Below are 20404 nucleotides of genomic sequence, written 5' to 3'. Positions count from 1 at the left end.
AACCAAACCAGATGGTTATGGAGACTGTGAGAATGGACTCAAGGATCGCTGTGTAGAACTGGATCATCAGGGTCTGTGGCAGGTTGAATTTCTTGAGCTGTCTCAAGAAGAACCACTAGTCTTATAGCTCAAGTGCTAACGGGTGTACAGACTTCTACTGCTTGTTGGTAACACTAGCCTCATAGATCCAATGCTAATGGGTGTACATAGACTTCTACTGCTTGTTGGCAACACTAGCCTCATAGCTCCAATGCTAATGGGTGTACGAATGCTTCCATTGTTCACTAGTTACAATGGCCTGGTAGCTCAAGTGCTTACTGGTAAAACTGTTGGCTTATTAAGTGTATAATCTCCTTACAGCAAACAGCCCCTCAGCCCAGATACCTCTAGGATCCAGGTCTTGCTGTTTTATTAGCTTTTTTTGTTTATTTATTCGTCTGAAATAAAGAAACCCATGCTGAGATTAAGGTAACTTTATTGTTCCAGTAAGATTTTGTATTCGGGGTGACGAGCAGAGGAATATTCTTGTTTTCAGTAGCAAGTTGCAGCATTTCTTCACATTTTATTGGTTACAGGTTTGTACAGATTAACCACATATCAAAAAACACACACAGCATAAATAACACATTATTACAACATCCACCATCTCACAGAATCACCGTAAACATAATCAGAATCAGGTTAAAACCGCAGAGAGCGGGAAACACTGACGCGCTTTAACGGAATCGATTTAATTAGAACGCAATTGACTGGACAGGAGGCCGAGAGACGAAGCCAGGAGAGGCCTGTGATGGGGGGCTAAAACACACACTTATGCACACTCCAACCCAGTTGATCAACTGGGGTGGTTTAATTATGCAGATGAATATGAAAGTTATTGTAGTTAATGTATAATGAGACTTAAGTTGCCGCCTTCTTTTTCTTCATATTTTTCGTTCCACCTCAGACGGTGCAGCAGTTACATTCAGGCTCCTCAGGCCAACCTCAGCTTCATACACACTTTCGAACACGTGCCTAATAAAAAGAGTTCATACCGTCATAACACACACAGTAAAAGCCATTTACACACATACACGCCCGGGCAGTTACCAACCCTCTTCCTGGACGTCTACTGTTTGTCTACTGTCTCTCCTTTTACACTCTGAACTCTGAACAAGTTCATTAAAGAGTCCATATGTGTAATTTCTCCAGTGCTTCGTTTAAAATGTCTGTGTGGGTTTATGAACCAAAAACAGTCAAAATGATTTTTTATGCAACCATTTTCCAACCTCTCTTTACTGAGCAGGCTGCTACTGTGCCTTAACACTGATATATATATATATGTAAAATAACTGTTATGATTGGATGCCCATGCCCTTGTTCAAACTACTAAACTACTATAGGATGAATGGCTGGGGCTAAACTACTATAGGATGAATGGGTGGGGCTAAACTGCTGTGGGCTGAATGGGTGGGACTAAGCAGCTGTGGGCTAAACTGCTATGGGCTAAATGGGCAGGGCTAAACTGCAGTGGACTGAATCGGTGGAGCTACAATTTTGTAGACTAAACTGATGGAGTTAAACTGCTGTGGGCTGAATGGGTGGGACTAAGCTGCTGTGGGCTGAATGGGTGGGACTAAGCTGCTGTGGGCTGAATGGGTGGGACTAAGCTGCTGTGGGCTAAACTGCTATGGGCTGAATGGGTGAGGCTAAACTGCTGTAAGATAAATGGGCAGGACTAAATTGCAGTGGACTAAATCGGTGGAGCTAAACATGCTGTAGGCTTGTGGGTGGGGCTAAACTGCTGGAGACTAGAATGGGTGGAATTATCGTATGTGTGACATCACAAAAACAGTTAATAAACACAAGCTGGTTCCTGCACACAGGCTGTGGAGTAAACAGTGCGTTATGAAAATGTAAAAAATGTAGACACAAAACCAAAGTGAAGAAAATGGTCACTTCACACAGACCACACCCAAAACTGGATGGTAGTGCACTGTTTAGTATGGTAGGAAGCGGTTTTGGACACAGCCGTCAACGGATCTGACCTAGCCAATCAGGGACTTCCAAAAGAATGGATTAGCTGGAGTGTGTGTGGCAAATTATGGGTGGGACCAGACCAGACTGCTGACCTGGGCTGTGACTGATATGGATCCCCAATCCTTTATTTGTGGTGGCCTCTGTGGGGAAGGACTGGTCTGTTTACCAACACCTTCTCATCATTAGATTGCACCAGCATTAGGAGGATTCACTAGTCCTCGCTGGGTTTACTACCTTTCACCCATGTTCACTGGCAACTGGCGTGTTCACCAGCAGGGTTTACCTGCACTCGACAGGTCGATCGACAGGTTCACCGGCATTCACAGCATTCGTCCGGTTCACCAGCAATTGCCAGGTTCACTAGTGTTTGCCAGCGCTTGCAGGTTTCACCAGCGTTCGTAAAGTTTCACAGCATTCACAGGGTTCACCAGCGTTCCCAGCATTTGCCGGGTTTACCAGCAATCGGCAAGTTCACTAGTGTTCACCATTGCACGCCAGGTTAACTAACATTCATCAGCATTCCTCAGCATCAGCAGCATCCGCAGCCAGCATTTGGCGCCTCATTTGTAGCTGTAGTGTTTATAGGTTGTTGTTGTTTATTGTAGCTCAGGGGCCACAGGAGATCCTCATCACACTTTGGTAAATTGCCAGTGGATTTTGGGAGAATTCTACTTTTAAAAAGAACATGGATGAAGTACTCAATACAGTGCCCTTAATCTCAGATAGGGATCCAGTACAGTCTCAGCCCAGAGGGCAGCTTCTCAGAGCAGGGAGTGGAACTGGTCCAACATCCTAAATGACAAAGGAAACAGATCCCAAATCAGCTCACCTGCTCTGAGGAGCCCTGTGCAGGTAAACTGCCGACCAGCGGTCACCAGCCCTGCTCCTGGAGACCCACCTTCAGCTGCTGATCCAGTTAACGCAGGGACCTGCTGATCTGGGTCTGACTGGATCAGGGGTGAGAGTGAAGTCTCCAGGAGCAGGGCGGCGAGACGTATTTATTTTTTTTTTAACAGCTCACAATGAACTCGTTTCTCCCGTACGTGTGCTCTAAAGCTCAGGGGCCGCATGGTGGGTTTGGGAGAAGGGTCTAAAACTGCTCACAAAGCGGCACAGGTAAAAGGCTCACGCCGCAGTCAGCCCTCCTCAGTGTAACAACGCTCCTCTCATCACGACGACTCGGAGCCGAATAAGAGCATCAGCTCGTGACACATGATGAAGGTGAAGAAATAAACGCATAGGTCGGCAAACACGTCGCCCATTTTCCGGTAAGTGTCCATGGAATGGTTGATGACCTCAGCTGGGATGCCGGACAGCAGGAGGGCAGCAGTGAGGACTGTGGTCTTCATTTTTTTCTCCACCTAAAAGAGAGAGAGAGTTCACCTAAACTTGAGAACCATATTTATAATAAACATCATTAATAAGGGCAGAAAAGAGGCCAATCTCCAATGCGCCGCCCACTTGTGTATGCTTCCAGTACAGCATTGTGGTGAACAACTGTGTAGGTTAAAAAGAGACCGAATTAAAAACAAAAACTTCGAAGTGGTTCAGTGAAGCAGTTTGGTCATGCTGCCTGCCATCAGCAGCCGCAGCCAGAAAGAGCACAATAGGTCTTGCTCTCTCCGGGTGGGTAGATGGCTTGCTTTTATCACTTTAGTGTGATCCTGGCCAGCATGGGCGTCTGCCGGCTAATGCATCAGAGCTTGGTAAGTGGCAGTTTCTTCTGAGCATGTTGGTTGCCCAAGGATGTTACTATGGGGACAGTTTGAAAAGAGGCGGTGGCTGGTTGCGGGTGTGTAAGACTGTGAAAGAGCTTCGTAGTTTCTAAATAAAAAGAAGTGCAGCATGGTGTCCCGTGTGGCTCAATTCTAGGGCCCTTACTATTCTTTCTTTGTTAATCTAAGAAATCTCACCCTCATAGTGACGAGAGCATTACATGTGATGAGGGTAAGTACTAATGAGTAGGTTGGCTAACTATTTGCAATTGTATATCTAAAACTGGGGAAGCAAAACTGGGTTTAAAAAAAGAAAAGCACTGATAATATCCACAATATGACTGCTTTTATAATAGTACAACAGCATTAGAAGCACATTCATAAGTGGTTTTGGATGCTTAACTATGAAAGAGCTCCATAGTTTTGAAACAAAAAGTAGCGTGGTGCGGTGTCCCACATGGCTTAGTTCTAGGGACCGTAGTGTTGTTGAATTTACTGTGTGTGAGAGTGTGTATGCAAGGTCGTATTCTTAGGAGTTTTGGTGTTGTGCGATTAGGCTACATGTAGGCTGTACAACATAAACACATTAGTGGGCGGAGCCTGGAGAGGGGGATTAAATAGCTAAATATAATGTCATGACGCACCTTTGGGAAATACTTGTATAATCCCATGTAAGCCAGCTCCAGAGTGAGAAACGGTGCAAATATTGACTGCAAGAAAGAAGGTAAACAAACATAAACATAAACAATAACAATACTAATATCATCATTAAAAATAATGAGTTCCAGGACTATAAACACCTATGAAACCTGCATTCCTAATATTTTGTAGAGGTATTCAAGAGTTTAGAAGCTCCGTCTATGGCTCTAGTGTCCAGTTGTATCCACAGATGGCAGCTATGGCTGCCTCATGAGAGGAAGAAAATGAGGAAAGTGACATCTGGACCAAAGCAACAGATTCATTCAAGCCTGAAGAAATATTATAACATAAAAACTCAGAATTGTGATTTTTACAGAATCAGCGAATCCCTTCGTAAACCAACACACAGACAGCCAAACTGAATGGAGCTGACAAAATCCTGATAGCTGTGGCAGCTTAGCTTAGAGTTTAGTCGCTCCAACTATGGGCGGAGCCTCACAGGCTGTGCCCCAGACAGCACACTACCATTTGAAACAGTGTGTATAATAGTGCAGCACCATTAGAAGCACACTAGTGTGTAGTGTTGGATGCGTGAACTGAACGGTGAAAGCATTCACATTAAGGAGTGCACTGAGGTGTCCCACATGGCTTAGTTCTAGGGCTCTTTCTTTTTCAATTAAAAAAAAAAAGGAATTAAGGATTTTGATGTTCTTTTTTGATCATTATTGAAGTTCTTTACCGATTAAGTTCTTTTATAAAGACTCTTTATAATTACTTCTGTGGCATCACTCAAAGAACACTTTGAAGCTCATTTATTTATATTATAGACTGTAAGGGCCCTAGACCGGCGCCTTGTGAGACACCACACTGCCCTCCTATGTTTCGAAAACAAAAAATGTACACCAACAAACTGCATCCCTTCCAGAACGGCCACTCACCAAGTACTGACAGACGAAGATGCGCACGAAGACCGCTAACAGGACGCTCCCAGTGAGCCGGAAGAGCCGGAAGGAGTCCAACTCCTCCGGGTCGGCGCTGCTGTCCTGTGCCGCCTTCTCGTTCGCCAGCTGACCCCGCAGCTGCATCGCGTCGTCAAAGCGGGACAGGTACTTCTGCAGGCCCCTTCGAGGGGAGCGTGAGTGCTCATCACCGGACAGCTCCCCCCGCGGCCTCTGTCGGACCCCGCGGGACACGTCGTCCTCCCCCAGGTCCTCTCTGCTGTCTGGCAAGGGAGAGCCCCGCCTCTCAGGGGTGCTGCAGGGGGTGCTGTTGCTCCCACCTGTATCAGAGACATACGGAGAGAGACGCTTGGAGGAAACTGGCGGTGACCAGGCGTCGTTCCGGTCCAGGTCCAGGTGGAAGCGAGGCTCCATCGAGCGTCTGGCTTCTGCGTGAAAGATAAAGGGGAGACAGATGAAAGGGACAATGAGTGCTAAGGGACATGTCCAAAAACAGGAGATGACTACAAGGATCTGATTGGGTCAGACTTGGACTGGATGGTGGATATGGAACATAGTGTAGTTTTATTTATAAGTTCTATAAGTTCTAAATAGGGCTGTCTAGATACTTTTGGATAGACAGAGTGCTAATGAGTAGTTCCACCTTAAAAGGGCGGCTATAAAGTAGCTGCTGCACCATTTAAGGTGGAACGGACAATTCCAATAACCGGATTAATAACCAGTTAACTCCAGTTTGCTAACTGGTTTGGTGTGTATTACTAAGTGAGTACGAGTCTGCTTACCACTACTATCCGGATCGCTCTTGCCGAAGCCCACTATTCTGTTGAGCCTCTGCTCGGAGTTCTGCAGTAGCCTCCTCCTCCTGCTCTCCGCCCGGCGCTGCGCTGCGCTGCGGCCGCTTGCCTCTTCGCCGGCCTCCATCCTCTCTCCGCACGCCTGGCTGACCGCTCCAACCGCACCGACCGACCGACCGATCGCCCCTGGGAGTCTGATTTCTCTGCGGTGGCTGTGATTCTGTGTTTAATGGGCTGATCCACGACACCGCGGCTCCGCTCCTGGACCCTCAGTGAACACACAAACAGCACACTGCAGGGCCACGGCGCGATGACGTCACATCTAATAAAAGTCCTCACAGTAAAAAAAAAAAAAATACAAAAAATAAATCAATATTTAAAAACGCGAAAAGGTGAATTAAATAACGGAATAAAATAAAACTATCGTGATTTAAGAGGGCAGAGGGCAAAATAAAACCGAATTGCCGAGTCATTCATTAGAAGAAAATCAGTCAAATGTAAAATTTAAATAGCTAATTAAAATGTAGATTATTATTATTATAAATAATAATAATAAATGAATAATTGTAGTATGTAATGTAATAATAATGTGTGCCTGTATGAAACTCACAGGCAGCAGGCAGTGACGTATGAAGTAAGAAGGGTTACGTTCCCAGTAAGCGCGAGTGAGCCCAGGATTATGGGTAATGTAGTAAAGAAGCAGCTGAGTTGTAGTTTTGCAGACGCTTCCCCAAACACGCAGGATCTGCCGCTGAGTGTGTGTGTGTGTGTTAGCAGGGTGATGAGCAGTCTGTGCGCGCGGCGACTGTGTGAGGAAGTGTGTGTGTTGTGTTAGAAGGTTATGATGGTGAAGGTTTGGGTGAAGATCCTGAGTGTGTGTGTGTGTGTGAGTGTGTGTTGGGGGGCCGGTTCTCCTCCGCATGTGGTCTTCGTCCTGGCGGATGATCTGGGCTGGAATGATGTGGGTTTTCGCGGCTCTGAGATCCGGACCCCGGAGCTGGACCGGCTGGCCGCGGCGGGGGTCCGCCTCGACGGGTATTACACCCAGCCGCTCTGCACTCCGTCCAGGAACCAGCTAATGACCGGCAGGTACCAGGTCAGACAGCAGAACAGCTTCTACTAGTTACCACTGACCCTGCTATTAACTACTGCCACTACTACTGACCCTGCTATTAACTACTGCAACTACTACTGACCCTGCTATTAACTACTGCCACTACTACTGACCCTGCTATTAACTACTGCAACTACTACTGACCCTGCTATTAACTACTGCCACTACTACTGACCCTGCTATTAACTACTGCCACTACTACTGACCCTGCTATTAACTACTGCAACTACTACTGACCCTGCTATTAACTACTGCCACTACTACTGACCCTGCTATTAACTACTGCCACTACTACTGACCCTGCTATTAACTACTGCAACTACTACTGACCCTGCTATTAACTACTGCCACTACTACTGACCCTGCTATTAACTACTGCCACTACTACTGACCCTGCTATTAACTACTGCCATCAATACTACTGACCCTGCTATTAACTACTGCCACTACTACTGACCCTGCTATTAACTACTGCCATCAATACTACTGACCCTGCTATTAACTACTGCCACTACTACTGACCCTGCTATTAACTACTGCCACTACTACTGACCCTGCTATTAACTACTGCCACTACTACTGACCCTGCTATTAACTACTGCAACTACTACTGACCCTGCTATTAACTACTGCCACTACTACTGACCCTGCTATTAACTACTGCAACTACTACTGACCCTGCTATTAACTACTGCCACTACTACTGACCCTGCTATTAACTACTTACCACTACTACTATTACTACAACTACTGCAGCTATTACTGCTACTTACCACTACTACTATTACTACAACTACTGCAGCTATTACTGCTACTTACCACTACTACTATTACTACAACTACTGCAGCTATTACTGCTACTTACCACTACTACTATTACTACAACTACTGCAGCTATTACTGCTACTTACCACTACTACTATTACTACAACTACTGCAGCTATTACTGCTACTTACCACTACTACTATTACTACATCTACTGCAGCTATTACTGCTACTTACCACCACTACTATTACTACAACTACTGCAGCTATTACTGCTACTTACCACTACTACTATTACTACAACTACTGCAGCTATTACTGCTACTTACCACTACTACTATTACTACATCTACTGCAGCTATTACTGCTACTTACCACTACTACTATTACTACATCTACTGCAGCTATTACTGCTGCTTACCACTACTACTATTACTACAACTACTGCAGCTATTACTGCTACTTACCACTACTACTATTACTACAACTACTGCAGCTATTACTACTATTACTGCTACTTACCACTACTACGATTACTACAACTACTGCTGCTATTACTGCTGCTTACCACTACTACTATTACTACAACTACTGCTGCTATTACTGCTACTTACCACTACTACTATTACTACAACTACTGCAGCTATTACTACTATTACTGCTACTTACCACTACTACGATTACTACAACTACTGCTGCTATTACTGCTACTTACCACTACTACTATTACTACAACTACTGCAGCTATTACTGCTACTTACCACTACTACTATTACTACATCTACTGCAGCTATTACTGCTGCTTACCACTACTACTATTACTACATCTACTGCAGCTATTACTGCTGCTTACCACCACTACTATTACTACAACTACTGCAGCTATTACTGCTACTTACCACTACTACTATTACTACAACTACTGCAGCTATTACTACTATTACTGCTACTTACCACTACTACGATTACTACAACTACTGCTGCTATTACTGCTACTTACCACTACTACTATTACTACAACTACTGTAGCTATTACTGCTACTTCCCACTACTACTATTACTACAACTACTGCAGCTATTACTGCTGCTTACCACTACTACTATTACTACAACTACTGCTGCTATTACTGCTGCTTACCACCACTACTATTACTACATCTACTGCAGCTATTACTGCTGCTTACCACCACTACTATTACTACATCTACTGCAGCTATTACTGCTGCTTACCACTACAACTATTACTTACAACTACTGCAGCTATTACTGCTGCTTACCACTACTACTATTACTACAACTACTGCAGCTATTACTGCTACTTACCACTACTACTATTACTACAACTACTGCTGCTATTACTGCTACTTACCACCACTACTACTATTACTACAACTACTGCAGCTATTACTGCTACTTACCACTACTACTATTACTACAACTACTGCTGCTATTACTGCTACTTACCACCACTACTACTATTACTACAACTACTGCAGCTATTACTGCTACTTACCACTACTACTATTACTACAACTACTGCTGCTATTACTGCTACTTACCGCCACTACTACTATTACTACAACTACTGCAGCTATTACTGCTACTTACCACTACTACTATTACTACAACTACTGCTGCTATTACTGCTACTTACCACTACTACTATTACTACATCTGCTGCTCCTACTATTACTGCTACTTACCACTACTACTATTACTACAACTACTGCAGCTATTACTGCTGCTTACCACTACTACTATTACTACAACTACTGCAGCTATTACTGCTACTTACCACTACTACTATTACTACATCTACTGCTGCTATTACTGCTGCTTACCACTACTACGATTACTACAACTACTGCTGCTATTACTGCTGCTTACCACTACTACGATTACTACAACTACTGCTGCTATTACTGCTACTTACCACTACTACTATTACTACATCTACTGCTATTACTGCTACTTACCACTACTACTATTACTACATCTACTGCTATTACTGCTACTTACCACTACTACTATTACTACATCTGCTGCTCCTACTATTACGGCTGCTACTACTATTACTATTATTACTATTACTGTTGCAACTACTACTACTGCTGCTACTACTACTGTTACTACTATTACTGCTGCTACTACTATTACTATTACTACTATTACTACTATTACTGCTGCTACTACTATTACTATTACTACTATTACTATTATTACTGCTGCTACTACTATTACTATTACTACTATTACTATTATTACTGCTGCTACTATTACTAATATTACTGTTGCTACTACTATTACTACTACTGCTACTATTACTACTATTACTGCTGCTACTACAACTCTTACTGTTGCTACTACTATTGCTATTACTGATACTATTACCGCTACAACTACAGGTATTACTGCAACTAATACTACTACCACTGCCATAACTGCCACCACCACTACTACTACTGATACTACTACTATTACTGCTGCTACTACTACTGATACTAGTGATAATACTACTATTACTGATACTGCTGCTGCTACTACTACTGCAGTTACTGCAACTTTTACTTCTTCTACTACTGCTGCTACTGTTACTGCTTCTACTACTCCTATTCCATCTACAACTACTGCTGCTACCACTATTGCAATTACTGCTACTATTAATGCTACTGCTAATACACACTGTTCTGCTGTTACAGATTCACACAGGGATGCAGCACCAGATAATCTGGCCCTGCCAGCCGTACTGCGTCCCTCTGGAGGAGAAGCTGCTTCCCCAGCTGATGAAGGAGGCAGGGTACTCCACCCACATGGTGGGCAAATGGCATTTGGGCATGTACAGAAAAGAGTGCCTACCTACACGCCGTGGCTTCGACTCCTACTTCGGTGGGTGAATGTTACTCTTACTGGTTTCCACGTTGCACCAATACACACACACACACACACACACACTACAGCACAGTGTTAAGCTAAAAAAAACACTGTAATATGACACCTTCACACTGCCACTGGTGACAAGCAAGCATTTAGTCTAATCAAAAAATTGGACCGTTTCTTGTCAGACAGATAAAATCAAGGCATGGAGCTGCTTACACACATCAGTTAGGATAGGCAATGGAAGCGTAACTGACTATCTTGGAAGTCCTGCTGAATTCATTGAACTGGGATGTCGGATTTCTGAAAATTGAAATGCATACACAAAAAAGTCAGAGGAGCCTCACCAACCACAAAGTCAAAATCCAAGATGTCATTAGACAGGTAGCAGAGGTCTGCCGCTGGTCTGGCATGGGTGGTGTTGGGGACGGGCTCTGCTGCTAGGTGGCAGCTGGTCAGACGCAGGTAGAGGGGACCTCAGCGGGCAATCTTTCAGCAGGTAGGGCCTTGGTGAGCATTTACTAGGGGAAGGTAAAGAGACAGAGTTAGTTCTGAGAGGATTTTATGTAGAGCAGAGAATGTTGAGCAGTATCAGAGTGTTTTGGACGACTCCGGCAGGTCCGACTATAACAGCCTCATTAAAAGGAGAGAGCCAGAAGGTAACACAGACACGGAAGCACCCTGAAACGCTAGCGTCTATCTGCTCCACCGTCAGCAAACCTGAGTGATCGCATGCAAGCAGCGAGATGACAGCTCCAGCATCTTAGTGTACTACAATTCCCTGTGTCCGCGAACCCCTGAACCTACAACCTTTATCTAAGTGGAAACATTAATTACCAAAAGCTAAACTAAACAGATGAGTTTTCAGCCTAAATTCTGAGACACTGAGTCCCGAACATTATCTGGAAGGTTGTTCCAGAGTTGGAGGGCTTTATAAGAAAAGGTTCTTCCCCCTGCTGAGGTTTTCTGAATTTTGGGAACAAGCAAGAAGCCAGCTCCCTGAGATCTTAGTAATCTTGATGGTGTAATAAGAATATGTAATAAGATCTCGCAGGTACTCAGGAGCGAGGCCATGTAGGGCTTTATATGTTAATAGAAGAATTTTGTAATCAATACGGAATTTACCTGGGAGCCAATGAAGGGCTGATAGAACTGGACTGATATTATTAGTCCAGTTACATTTTCTAGTTTTAGTAAGAACCAGCTGAAGTTTATTGAGGTTCCTGCTGGAACAACCTGACAAAAGTGCATTACAGTAATCTTTAGGTAATTAAAACGTGTACTAGCTTTTCTGGGTCCTGTAGAGATAAGGAGTTTCTTAGTTTGGAGATGTTCCTAAGCTGCATAAAGGCTGTTCTACTAATATTAGCTATATGTTGCTCAAATGATAAATCTGAGTCAAATATGACGCCAAGATTTTTAGCTGCTAAACCAGGAATAATGGAAGCATCAGCCAAGTCTAACATTAAGTCGGATAGTATATTTCTAGTGTCTTTTGGACCTAAAAGGAGAACCTCGGTTTTGTCACTGTTAAGAAGAAGGAAGTTATGTGACATCCAGAGTTTTATATCCTTTACACAGTCCTCCATTTTCTGTAATGTAAATTTATCGTCAGGTTTGGCTGATATATAGAGCTGTGTGTCATCTGCATAACAATGGAAATTAATGACATGTCTGCTTATAACTGAGCCCAGTGGTAACATGTATAATGTAAATAATAGCGGTCCTACAATTGAGCCTTGCGGAACTCCATATCTTACTTTTGTGTAATTTGAAGATAAATCTTTTATCTTTACAAACTGATAGCGAACAATAGGGCTGTTCCTGTGATTCCAACCATTTCCTCTAATCTTTCTAGTAATATAGAATGATCTATTGTATCAAAGGCTGCACTAAGGTCTAGTAGGACTAATAAAGATACGTAGCCTTGATCAGAGGCAAGAAGGAGATCCTTTGTAATCTTTACTAGGACTGTCTCTGTGCTGTGATTGGGTCTGAATCCAGATTGGAATTTCTCATACATGTGTATATCTCACCAGTTAGCACTGGAGATACAAGGCCAATGTAGCTAGCACTATGCTAACAATATGTTATGCTCGGACTTCTGGGGTAAATGGAATGCAGGTTGTGTTTTTATCTCATAGTGAGGCATTAGCATCTGTGCATCTGTTTTTTATCTTGGGGGGGAATGAAAGACCCTACTGGGCTTTTTGGTTAGCCGATAAGTTACACTGGGTCTTATGTTCACTATAATCGTGTCCAAAGGTTAGTTTTGTAGCTGTGATAACGCTGTGTCAGTGTGTACAGTGTCAGAAACCACAGAGGCAAAGCTGTTAGAGATCACTCAACACGGCCTGAGGCCACACAAGATTGAAGCAATCATCCGATTACGCAGTCTGGCCAAAACTATCTGGACAGTTCTCTAAAAAGTGAATGCAGCTAACTTCAGGTACAAGTGTTGGATGGTAGCACCCTGCTGATTGGCTTATAACTCCAGTGTGAAACTAAAGAAGCAAGCCTGTCTTGGCTGATCATTTCTGGGGGGAAATGGTGTGAATTCCACTCTTTGCTGCTGCTTTTCTAAACTGTGATCAGTATCAGACTGGGACGGTTATGTACTTCACTGTTGGTTCTAACAGGGTACCTCACCGGTTCTGAGGACTATTTCACTCATCAGCGGTGCAGCTTCATCACTCCTCTGAACGTCACCCGCTGTGCCCTGGATCTGAGGGACGGGGAGGAGGTCGCTAAAGGTTACAACGGTTCCTTCTCCACCGAGATCTTCACTCAGAGAGCCACTAGCATCATAAAGCAGCACAAACCCAACCAGGTACGCCGGCCGAGGTGCGAAAGGCCTGTTCTTGTAAAAGAGAAGCACTAGGAGGCCGAATCAGATATGTCATATGTCAAAGCTTATATCCCACCAGTTAGCACTGGAGAAACAAGGCCAATGTAGCTAGCACTATGCTAACAGTTAGCATATATTATGCTAACAGCTACAGGGCTAATATACAGGGCTAATGTAGCTACAGCTAGTAATTGAAGCTTAGACTGCACCAATAAGCACAGATACAAAGCAACTGTAACTAGCAAGTACTAGGAAGCTTATATCCTTATATAAATATATATATATATACCTTATAACTCACTTATAAACTCAAATTAGCATTGGAGCTACAGAGCTAATGTAGCAACACCTATTTAATAAAGCTTAGACTTCACCAGTTAGCAGACAAGCAACAAGGCTAATGTAGCTAACAAGTAATGGAAGCTTATATCCCACCTTATAACCCACTTATTACCTCAAATTAGCATATGAGCTACAAGGCTAATGTAGCTAACAAGTAATGGAAGCTTATATCCCACCTTATAACCCACTTATTACCTCAAATTAGCATATGAGCTACAAGGCTAATGTAGCTAACAAGTAATGGAAGCTTATATCCCACCTTATAACCCACTTATTACCTCAAATTAGCATATGAGCTACAAGGCTAATGTAGCTACAGCTAGTAATTGAAGCTGCACCATTTAGCACAGGAGCTATGAGGCTAATGTAGCTAACAAGTAATAGAAGCTTATATACCACCTTAAAACCCACTTTTTACCTCAAATTAGCATATGAGCTACAAGGCTAATGTAGATAGCTAGCAACAGCTACTTAATAAAGCTAAGACTTCACCAGTTATAAGACGAGCAACAAGGCTAATATAGCTAACAAGTAATTAGCTATATTAGCCACTTAGCACAGGAGCTACAAGGCTAATATAGCTAACAAGTAATGGAGGCTTATATCCCACTTCATAACCCAAACTGAAGACTAAACTAGACCTAGTTTTGCACACAGTGCATTACATCTTCTGTAAGGTGTTCCGAGAAGCGTACGGGCTCTTAAGAGTTTACTAATGTAGCTGAATTTGGCTTATTCGAATGGTCCATTCCACCTTAAATGGTGCTGTTGTTAGCTGGTTTGTTAGACAGGTGGCCCATTCCACCTTAAACAGTGACTGAGCGTACCTGCTGCACGGTCTACAATTTAGTTTCGTAGGTAACCATGTAAGTCACCTGCTCCATTTAAGGTGGAACAGACCATTTAGTCTCGTATTTAAATGTGAGAAGCCTGAATGTAACTGCTGAACCATTTAAGGTGGAACTGACCGTTCAGCCTTATAGTTAACTATGTGAGGCATCTGGATGTAACCACTGCAACATTTAAGGTGGAACTGACCATTCAGCCTTATAGTTAACTATGTGAGGCATCTGCATGTAACCACTGCAACATTTAAGGTGGAACTGACCATTCAGCCTTATAGTTAACTATGTGAGGCATCTGCATGTAACCACTGCAACATTTAAGGTGGAACTGACCAGTCAGCCTTATAGTTAACTATGTGAGGCATCTGGATGTAACCACTGCAACATTTAAGGTGGAACTGACCATTCAGCCTTATAGTTAACTATGTGAGGCATCTGCATGTAACCACTGCAACATTTAAGGTGGAACTGACCATTCAGCCTTATAGTTAACTATGTGAGGCATCTGGATGTAACCACTGCAACATTTAAGGTGGAAGTGGACTATGCAGCCTTGTAGTTGTATGGGTGGTTTTATGGCTGAATCAATACATTTATTTTGTCTCCGCAGCCCCTCTTTCTCTACGTGGCTCTGCAGGCTGTTCACGCTCCTCTGGAGGTGCCCGAGCGCTACATCACCCCCTACGCCTCCATTAAGGACAAACACCGGCGGGTGTACGCAGGCATGGTGTCGGCGATGGACGAGGCTGTGGGAAACATCAGCAGAGCCCTGCAGGACGCTGGAATGTGGAACAACACTGTGCTCATATTCTCCACAGGTACCAAGCAGAAGATCCTGGAGGGACACTTGGCTGGAGCCAAGCTTAGCAGAACTCGTTTTTCAGTGCTTTTTTAGATTTGTAGTTTATGGGAGTTTCACAGTTTCTGCCCCGTCCTTGGGAAGATCACGAGGCTGTGACCGTGTGTGTGTGTGTGAGTGAGTGTGTGTATGATGTCCTTTATGATATAACGGTTAAACTGATTAAACTGTAACCTGACCTGTACTGAGGCCTTAAAACCACTGGATAAACTCTGCCCCTCACTGTTGAGCACATACAGTGCAATACCCCAGAGCTCCACAAGGGGTAGCTGCAGTGCAGGTTCACTCTAACACTGCTCCATTTATTCTGTGTTAACAGATAACGGGGGGCAGACGCTGGCCGGGGGCAACAACTGGCCTCTTCGGGGCAGGAAGTGGAGCCTCTGGGAGGGCGGAGTGAGAGGCGTGGGCTTCGTCTGCAGTCCGTTGCTAGAGCGACCCGGAACCGTCAGCCGAGAGCTGATCCACATTTCTGATTGGCTGCCTACTCTTGTGGGTCTGGCCGGAGGGTCGACCAATGGCACGAAGCCCCTGGATGGGTTTAACGTGTGGGACACCATCAGGTAAAGCAGTTGATGCTTGGTGGGGTATAAGCTTCAGTGACACTGCGGCTCCAGTGCTAATTGGTGGGGCATAACCTTCCATTACTTGTTAGCCACATTAGCTTCACAGCTATAGTACTAATTGGTAGGGTATAAGCTTTCATTACCTGCTAACTACATTAGCTTTGTAGCTCCAGTGCTAATTAGTGGGTAATAGTTCCCATTGCTTGTTAGCTACATTAGCCTTGTAGCTCATACATTTTATTGCCTTAAATCACGCTACTCCATCAGCACATCATTAATAAAGAAACTTATGTATATGTGTGTGTGTGTGTGTGTGTGTTTCAGTAAAGGGAAAGCTTCTCCCAGACTGGAACTGCTGCACAATATTGATCCGCTGTATGATGACGTCGCTCCATGTAAATATAAAAACAATATATCACATCCAGCAGCTTTTTTTTTCAGTCAACAAATACACAAGATCATGTGATATGGACCTCTGTCTCTTTCTCTCGGTCTGCAATAACCCTCAGGTACTGGAGAGAACGTGGAGTTTGACGAAACCAAGCATTTGTTTTCATTGGCACGAGCCACCTCGGAGCGCCGCCCAGGGTCCCGCTCTCAATTTAACGTGTCCATGCACGCTGCCATCCGCCACGGCAAATGGAAGCTCCTGACCGGCTACCCAGGTAACGGCCGCTTCGCTTAATGAACACGTCTTTCATTTTAGCATCAGCACTACGAAGCAAACGTAGCTAACATAGCTAATAGGTAATGCAGGCTGAGGCTAGCTACTAATGTTGACTACATTCGACTGTGTTATATTATATATTATAACTGCGTTATATTGCTTATTGTCTAATGTTAGGGTAGCATCGCAGCTCTGGTACACCTAAAACTGTTGCTTAGATGCTAAATTATAAGATAATTGAAGCTACGCCAGTGTTCATGGTAAGCTATTGTGTGGCTGCTGGCTCCATTTAAAACATATTATTAACAGATAAAAAATGACATGCTAAAATGTTAAGTAGAACTAAATATGGTGTCATGCTTTTTATTCAGACCCTTCAGGATAGCTTTGGCAGCTTAGCATGGAGATCACACGTCCCGTCTAAGTGCTGACGGAGCCTCTGTGTGAACAGTGTGGAAAGTAGTGCAGCACATTGCTCAGTGTGTTCAGAGCAGGAGTTGATGCTGTGAGAGCTGTTGTGTCTCGGCAGGTTGTCCCCTGTGGTTCCCTCCTCCAGGCATGGTGGGTCAGGAGGGCTTCTCTGCCACACCTGAGCCACTCAAGCAAATCATGCTGTTCAACATCGAGCAGGACCCCGAGGAGAGGAGCGAGATCTCGGCGCACCACCCGGAGACCGTCAACTTCCTGCTGAGGCGGCTGGAGTACTACCAGAAGCAGGCACTGCCCATCACCTTCCCTCCGGAGGATCCAGGTTGTGACCCGGAGCGGGCGGGAGTCTGGGGGCCGTGGGCCTGAGCTGGGGATCCGGGCAATAAGGGGTGATGGATAGATGGACGGACTAGTTTGAGGGAAAATGAGATTTGCTAAGTTTACACTCCAGGTAAAAGGTTGAATACAGATGTTTTTACACCCACTACAGCACTTTCCTGACTTCCTTTCCAGGTCTGAGCTGGATTTCTCAGGGTTTTTTCATCTCCGCTATCTCACCATGTGGTAAACAAACACATTCCAAACTTCATATGTCGAAGGCGGTTACAGGTTGAATGTGCAAAGAACAAATATTGCTAAAGGGAAATATTTGGACGCTTTTTTCAAATTTCACATAAAAAATTACACACAGCCAGGTGTTTTCTGGAAATTTGGCACCCTGAAAAACACATGGCCTGAACGTCGCCATGTGCCAAAATAAGTAATTTACACACATCATCATCATTCTTTCAATATTTCAGTCCCAAATAACTGAATACAACTTCTTTTTGTATTTTAAGTTGGCCTCTTATCAAAATGTCACCATTCCACCTTAAATGGCAAAGGCTGTGCCTTTGTGGAATTGTGGCACCATTTAAGGTGGAACTGAAAATTTGAAGAAGAGGCCGACTTCAGCCTCATATTGCCTTAAACCATGTGTTGTTCAGTTGTTCGTCTCTACATTAGTCTTGTAGCTTTAGTGTGCAATTGAAAATCACCAAACATGTCCTGGTTGATTTGCATTTGGTGGGGGGAACTGATTTTTCACTGAACTATTGCTTTAATGCAGAGAGCGTGAAACCACGGGTTGGAAAAACGATCACGCTGAGCAGAGAGCTGATTACAGTGCCTTTAAAGTCTGTTTATATCTGAACCTGCCCAGTTTCAGCTGTGAATTAACCGCTAATCACTGTTGCACTTTTATTTCAAAATAAAAATCGCAATCCAAATCTAAACTCAGTCTGAGTGTGTGTTTTGTGATGAATTAGTCCAGAAGTGGGCATGATTTGTGCTTTTCTAATGTTACAGCCCCTAAGTCTATACCCTCCCTTACTGTGGCATTTTCCTCTTTAACCTTCCTTAATGCAGCCCTTGACTCTATGACCTCTATAACCACACAATTTCACTTTAAATGAGCAAAACATTATAATTAAAGGAAAGTATTAGTACTGATACTGATTGGTAAATTGGTAAACTGTAGCTTTAAGCACATCAACACATGTTTACCCTTCCGGCCCTGAAAAGTGATTATGAATGGGATGTATGTCTTTTGTCTGCAGTTGTCTGACTGTCCTGCAGGGGTCACTGTGGGACCACAGGAGTGTATGAGCACCTCAGTCAGGGCTTTGTTTTACCTTAAAGCAACGTTTAGATTTTAGTCAAACATTTACTGCTCAAATTACATTGTACACTAAACTTTAACACACACCCCGGCTGTGCTGATCCAGGCTGTCTCTGTGTGTAAATAAGTAAGTTAGTATGAAGAGCTGATCTAAACACAGCGACGGTTTAGCATGGCTAAAATAAGAAGCCACAAATCACCATTCAGGCCGTCACCAACAGCAACCAGTGTCCACTACACTCCCTCATTACCTAGCACAGAGTGTGTGTGTGCTACTGTCTGTAAGACTGCATTTCCGCTTTGCCTGCAGTGAAGTCTTTGGCAGCAGTGTGTGTCTGTGTGTGTTCATTTAGATTGAAGTAGGGAGTGTGAATTCCATGGTTTGAGGCTTACCGAGTAATAATGAGCAACGCTTTCACACTGCAGCGTGAGAGAAAATGTTCCCAGCCTCTTTTTTACATTTCTAAAATTGGGGTTAAAAGAACAGTTTATTTACAGAGCAGAGACTCGTCCACGTTTAACGACTGTCTGTACTTACCTAACCTTCACTCACTGAGGCCCTTAACTCTATAACATCCCTCACTGCGGCCTTTAACTTTATACCCTCCCTAAGCGTGGCCCTTAACTCTATAACCTCCTTCATTGCAGCAATTGACCCAATAACCTCCCTAATGCAGCTCTTAACTCTAATCTCTCTTACTGTGGCCCTTAACTCTATAACCTCCATCACTGTGGCCCTTAACTCTATAACCTCCCTAAGCGTGGCCCTTAACTCTATAACCTCCTCCACTGCAGCAATCGACTCAATAGTCTCCCTCACTGTGACTCTTTAATCTCCTTCACTGCAGCTCTGAGCTCTATAATCTCCATCACTGTGGCCCTTAACTCTATGATCTCCCTAAGCAGGGTCCTTTAACTCTATAACCTCCGTCACTGCGACCCTTAACTCTATAACCTCCTAAGCGTGGCCCTTAACTCTATAACCTCCTCCACTGCAGCAATCAACTCAAAAGCCTCCCTCACTGTGACTCTTTAATCTCCTTCACTGCAGCTCTGAACTCTATAATCTCCATCATTGTGGCCCTTAACTCTATAACCTCCCTCACTGTGGCCCTTAACTCTATAACCTATAAAGTTAAAGCGTGGCCTTTAACTCTATATTCTCCATCACTGTGGTCCTTAACTCTATAACCTCTCTAAGCGTGGCCCTCAACCTCCTTCACTGCGGCACTTGACTTAGTAGCTTTCCCTGTGAGCGTTGTGACTCAACTCTATAACCTCTATAACCTCTCTAACTGTGGCCCTTAA

General features: G+C 43.9%; 2 protein-coding genes across 2 annotated transcripts; one reads left to right on the top strand and one right to left on the bottom strand.

Annotated features, from left to right (window-relative positions):
• Positions 1 to 458: 458 nt before the first annotated feature.
• On the bottom strand, positions 459 to 7192 carry camlg (calcium modulating ligand). Its single transcript, XM_072661425.1, has 5 exons — positions 6737 to 7192; positions 6115 to 6448; positions 5312 to 5760; positions 4379 to 4444; positions 459 to 3380 (listed from the first exon to the last, which is right to left on the bottom strand). The coding sequence occupies exons 2-5, from the start codon at positions 6251 to 6253 to the stop codon at positions 3189 to 3191; spliced, it is 846 nt and encodes a 281-aa protein (XP_072517526.1). The 5' UTR covers positions 6254 to 6448; positions 6737 to 7192; the 3' UTR covers positions 459 to 3188.
• LOC140538885 (arylsulfatase B-like) lies at positions 6838 to 18710 on the top strand. Its single transcript, XM_072661420.1, has 8 exons — positions 6838 to 7222; positions 10706 to 10892; positions 13520 to 13710; positions 15526 to 15733; positions 16094 to 16337; positions 16665 to 16735; positions 16850 to 17005; positions 17537 to 18710. The coding sequence occupies exons 1-8, from the start codon at positions 6968 to 6970 to the stop codon at positions 17800 to 17802; spliced, it is 1578 nt and encodes a 525-aa protein (XP_072517521.1). The 5' UTR covers positions 6838 to 6967; the 3' UTR covers positions 17803 to 18710.
• Positions 18711 to 20404: the final 1694 nt, after the last annotated feature.

Source organism: Salminus brasiliensis, chromosome 18 (assembly GCF_030463535.1).
Source record: "Salminus brasiliensis chromosome 18, fSalBra1.hap2, whole genome shotgun sequence".
In the NCBI taxonomy this organism is placed as follows: domain Eukaryota; kingdom Metazoa; phylum Chordata; class Actinopteri; order Characiformes; family Bryconidae; genus Salminus; species Salminus brasiliensis.
Note: the sequence above shows the minus strand (reverse complement) of the source record. Positions and strands in the feature narration are given on the sequence as shown.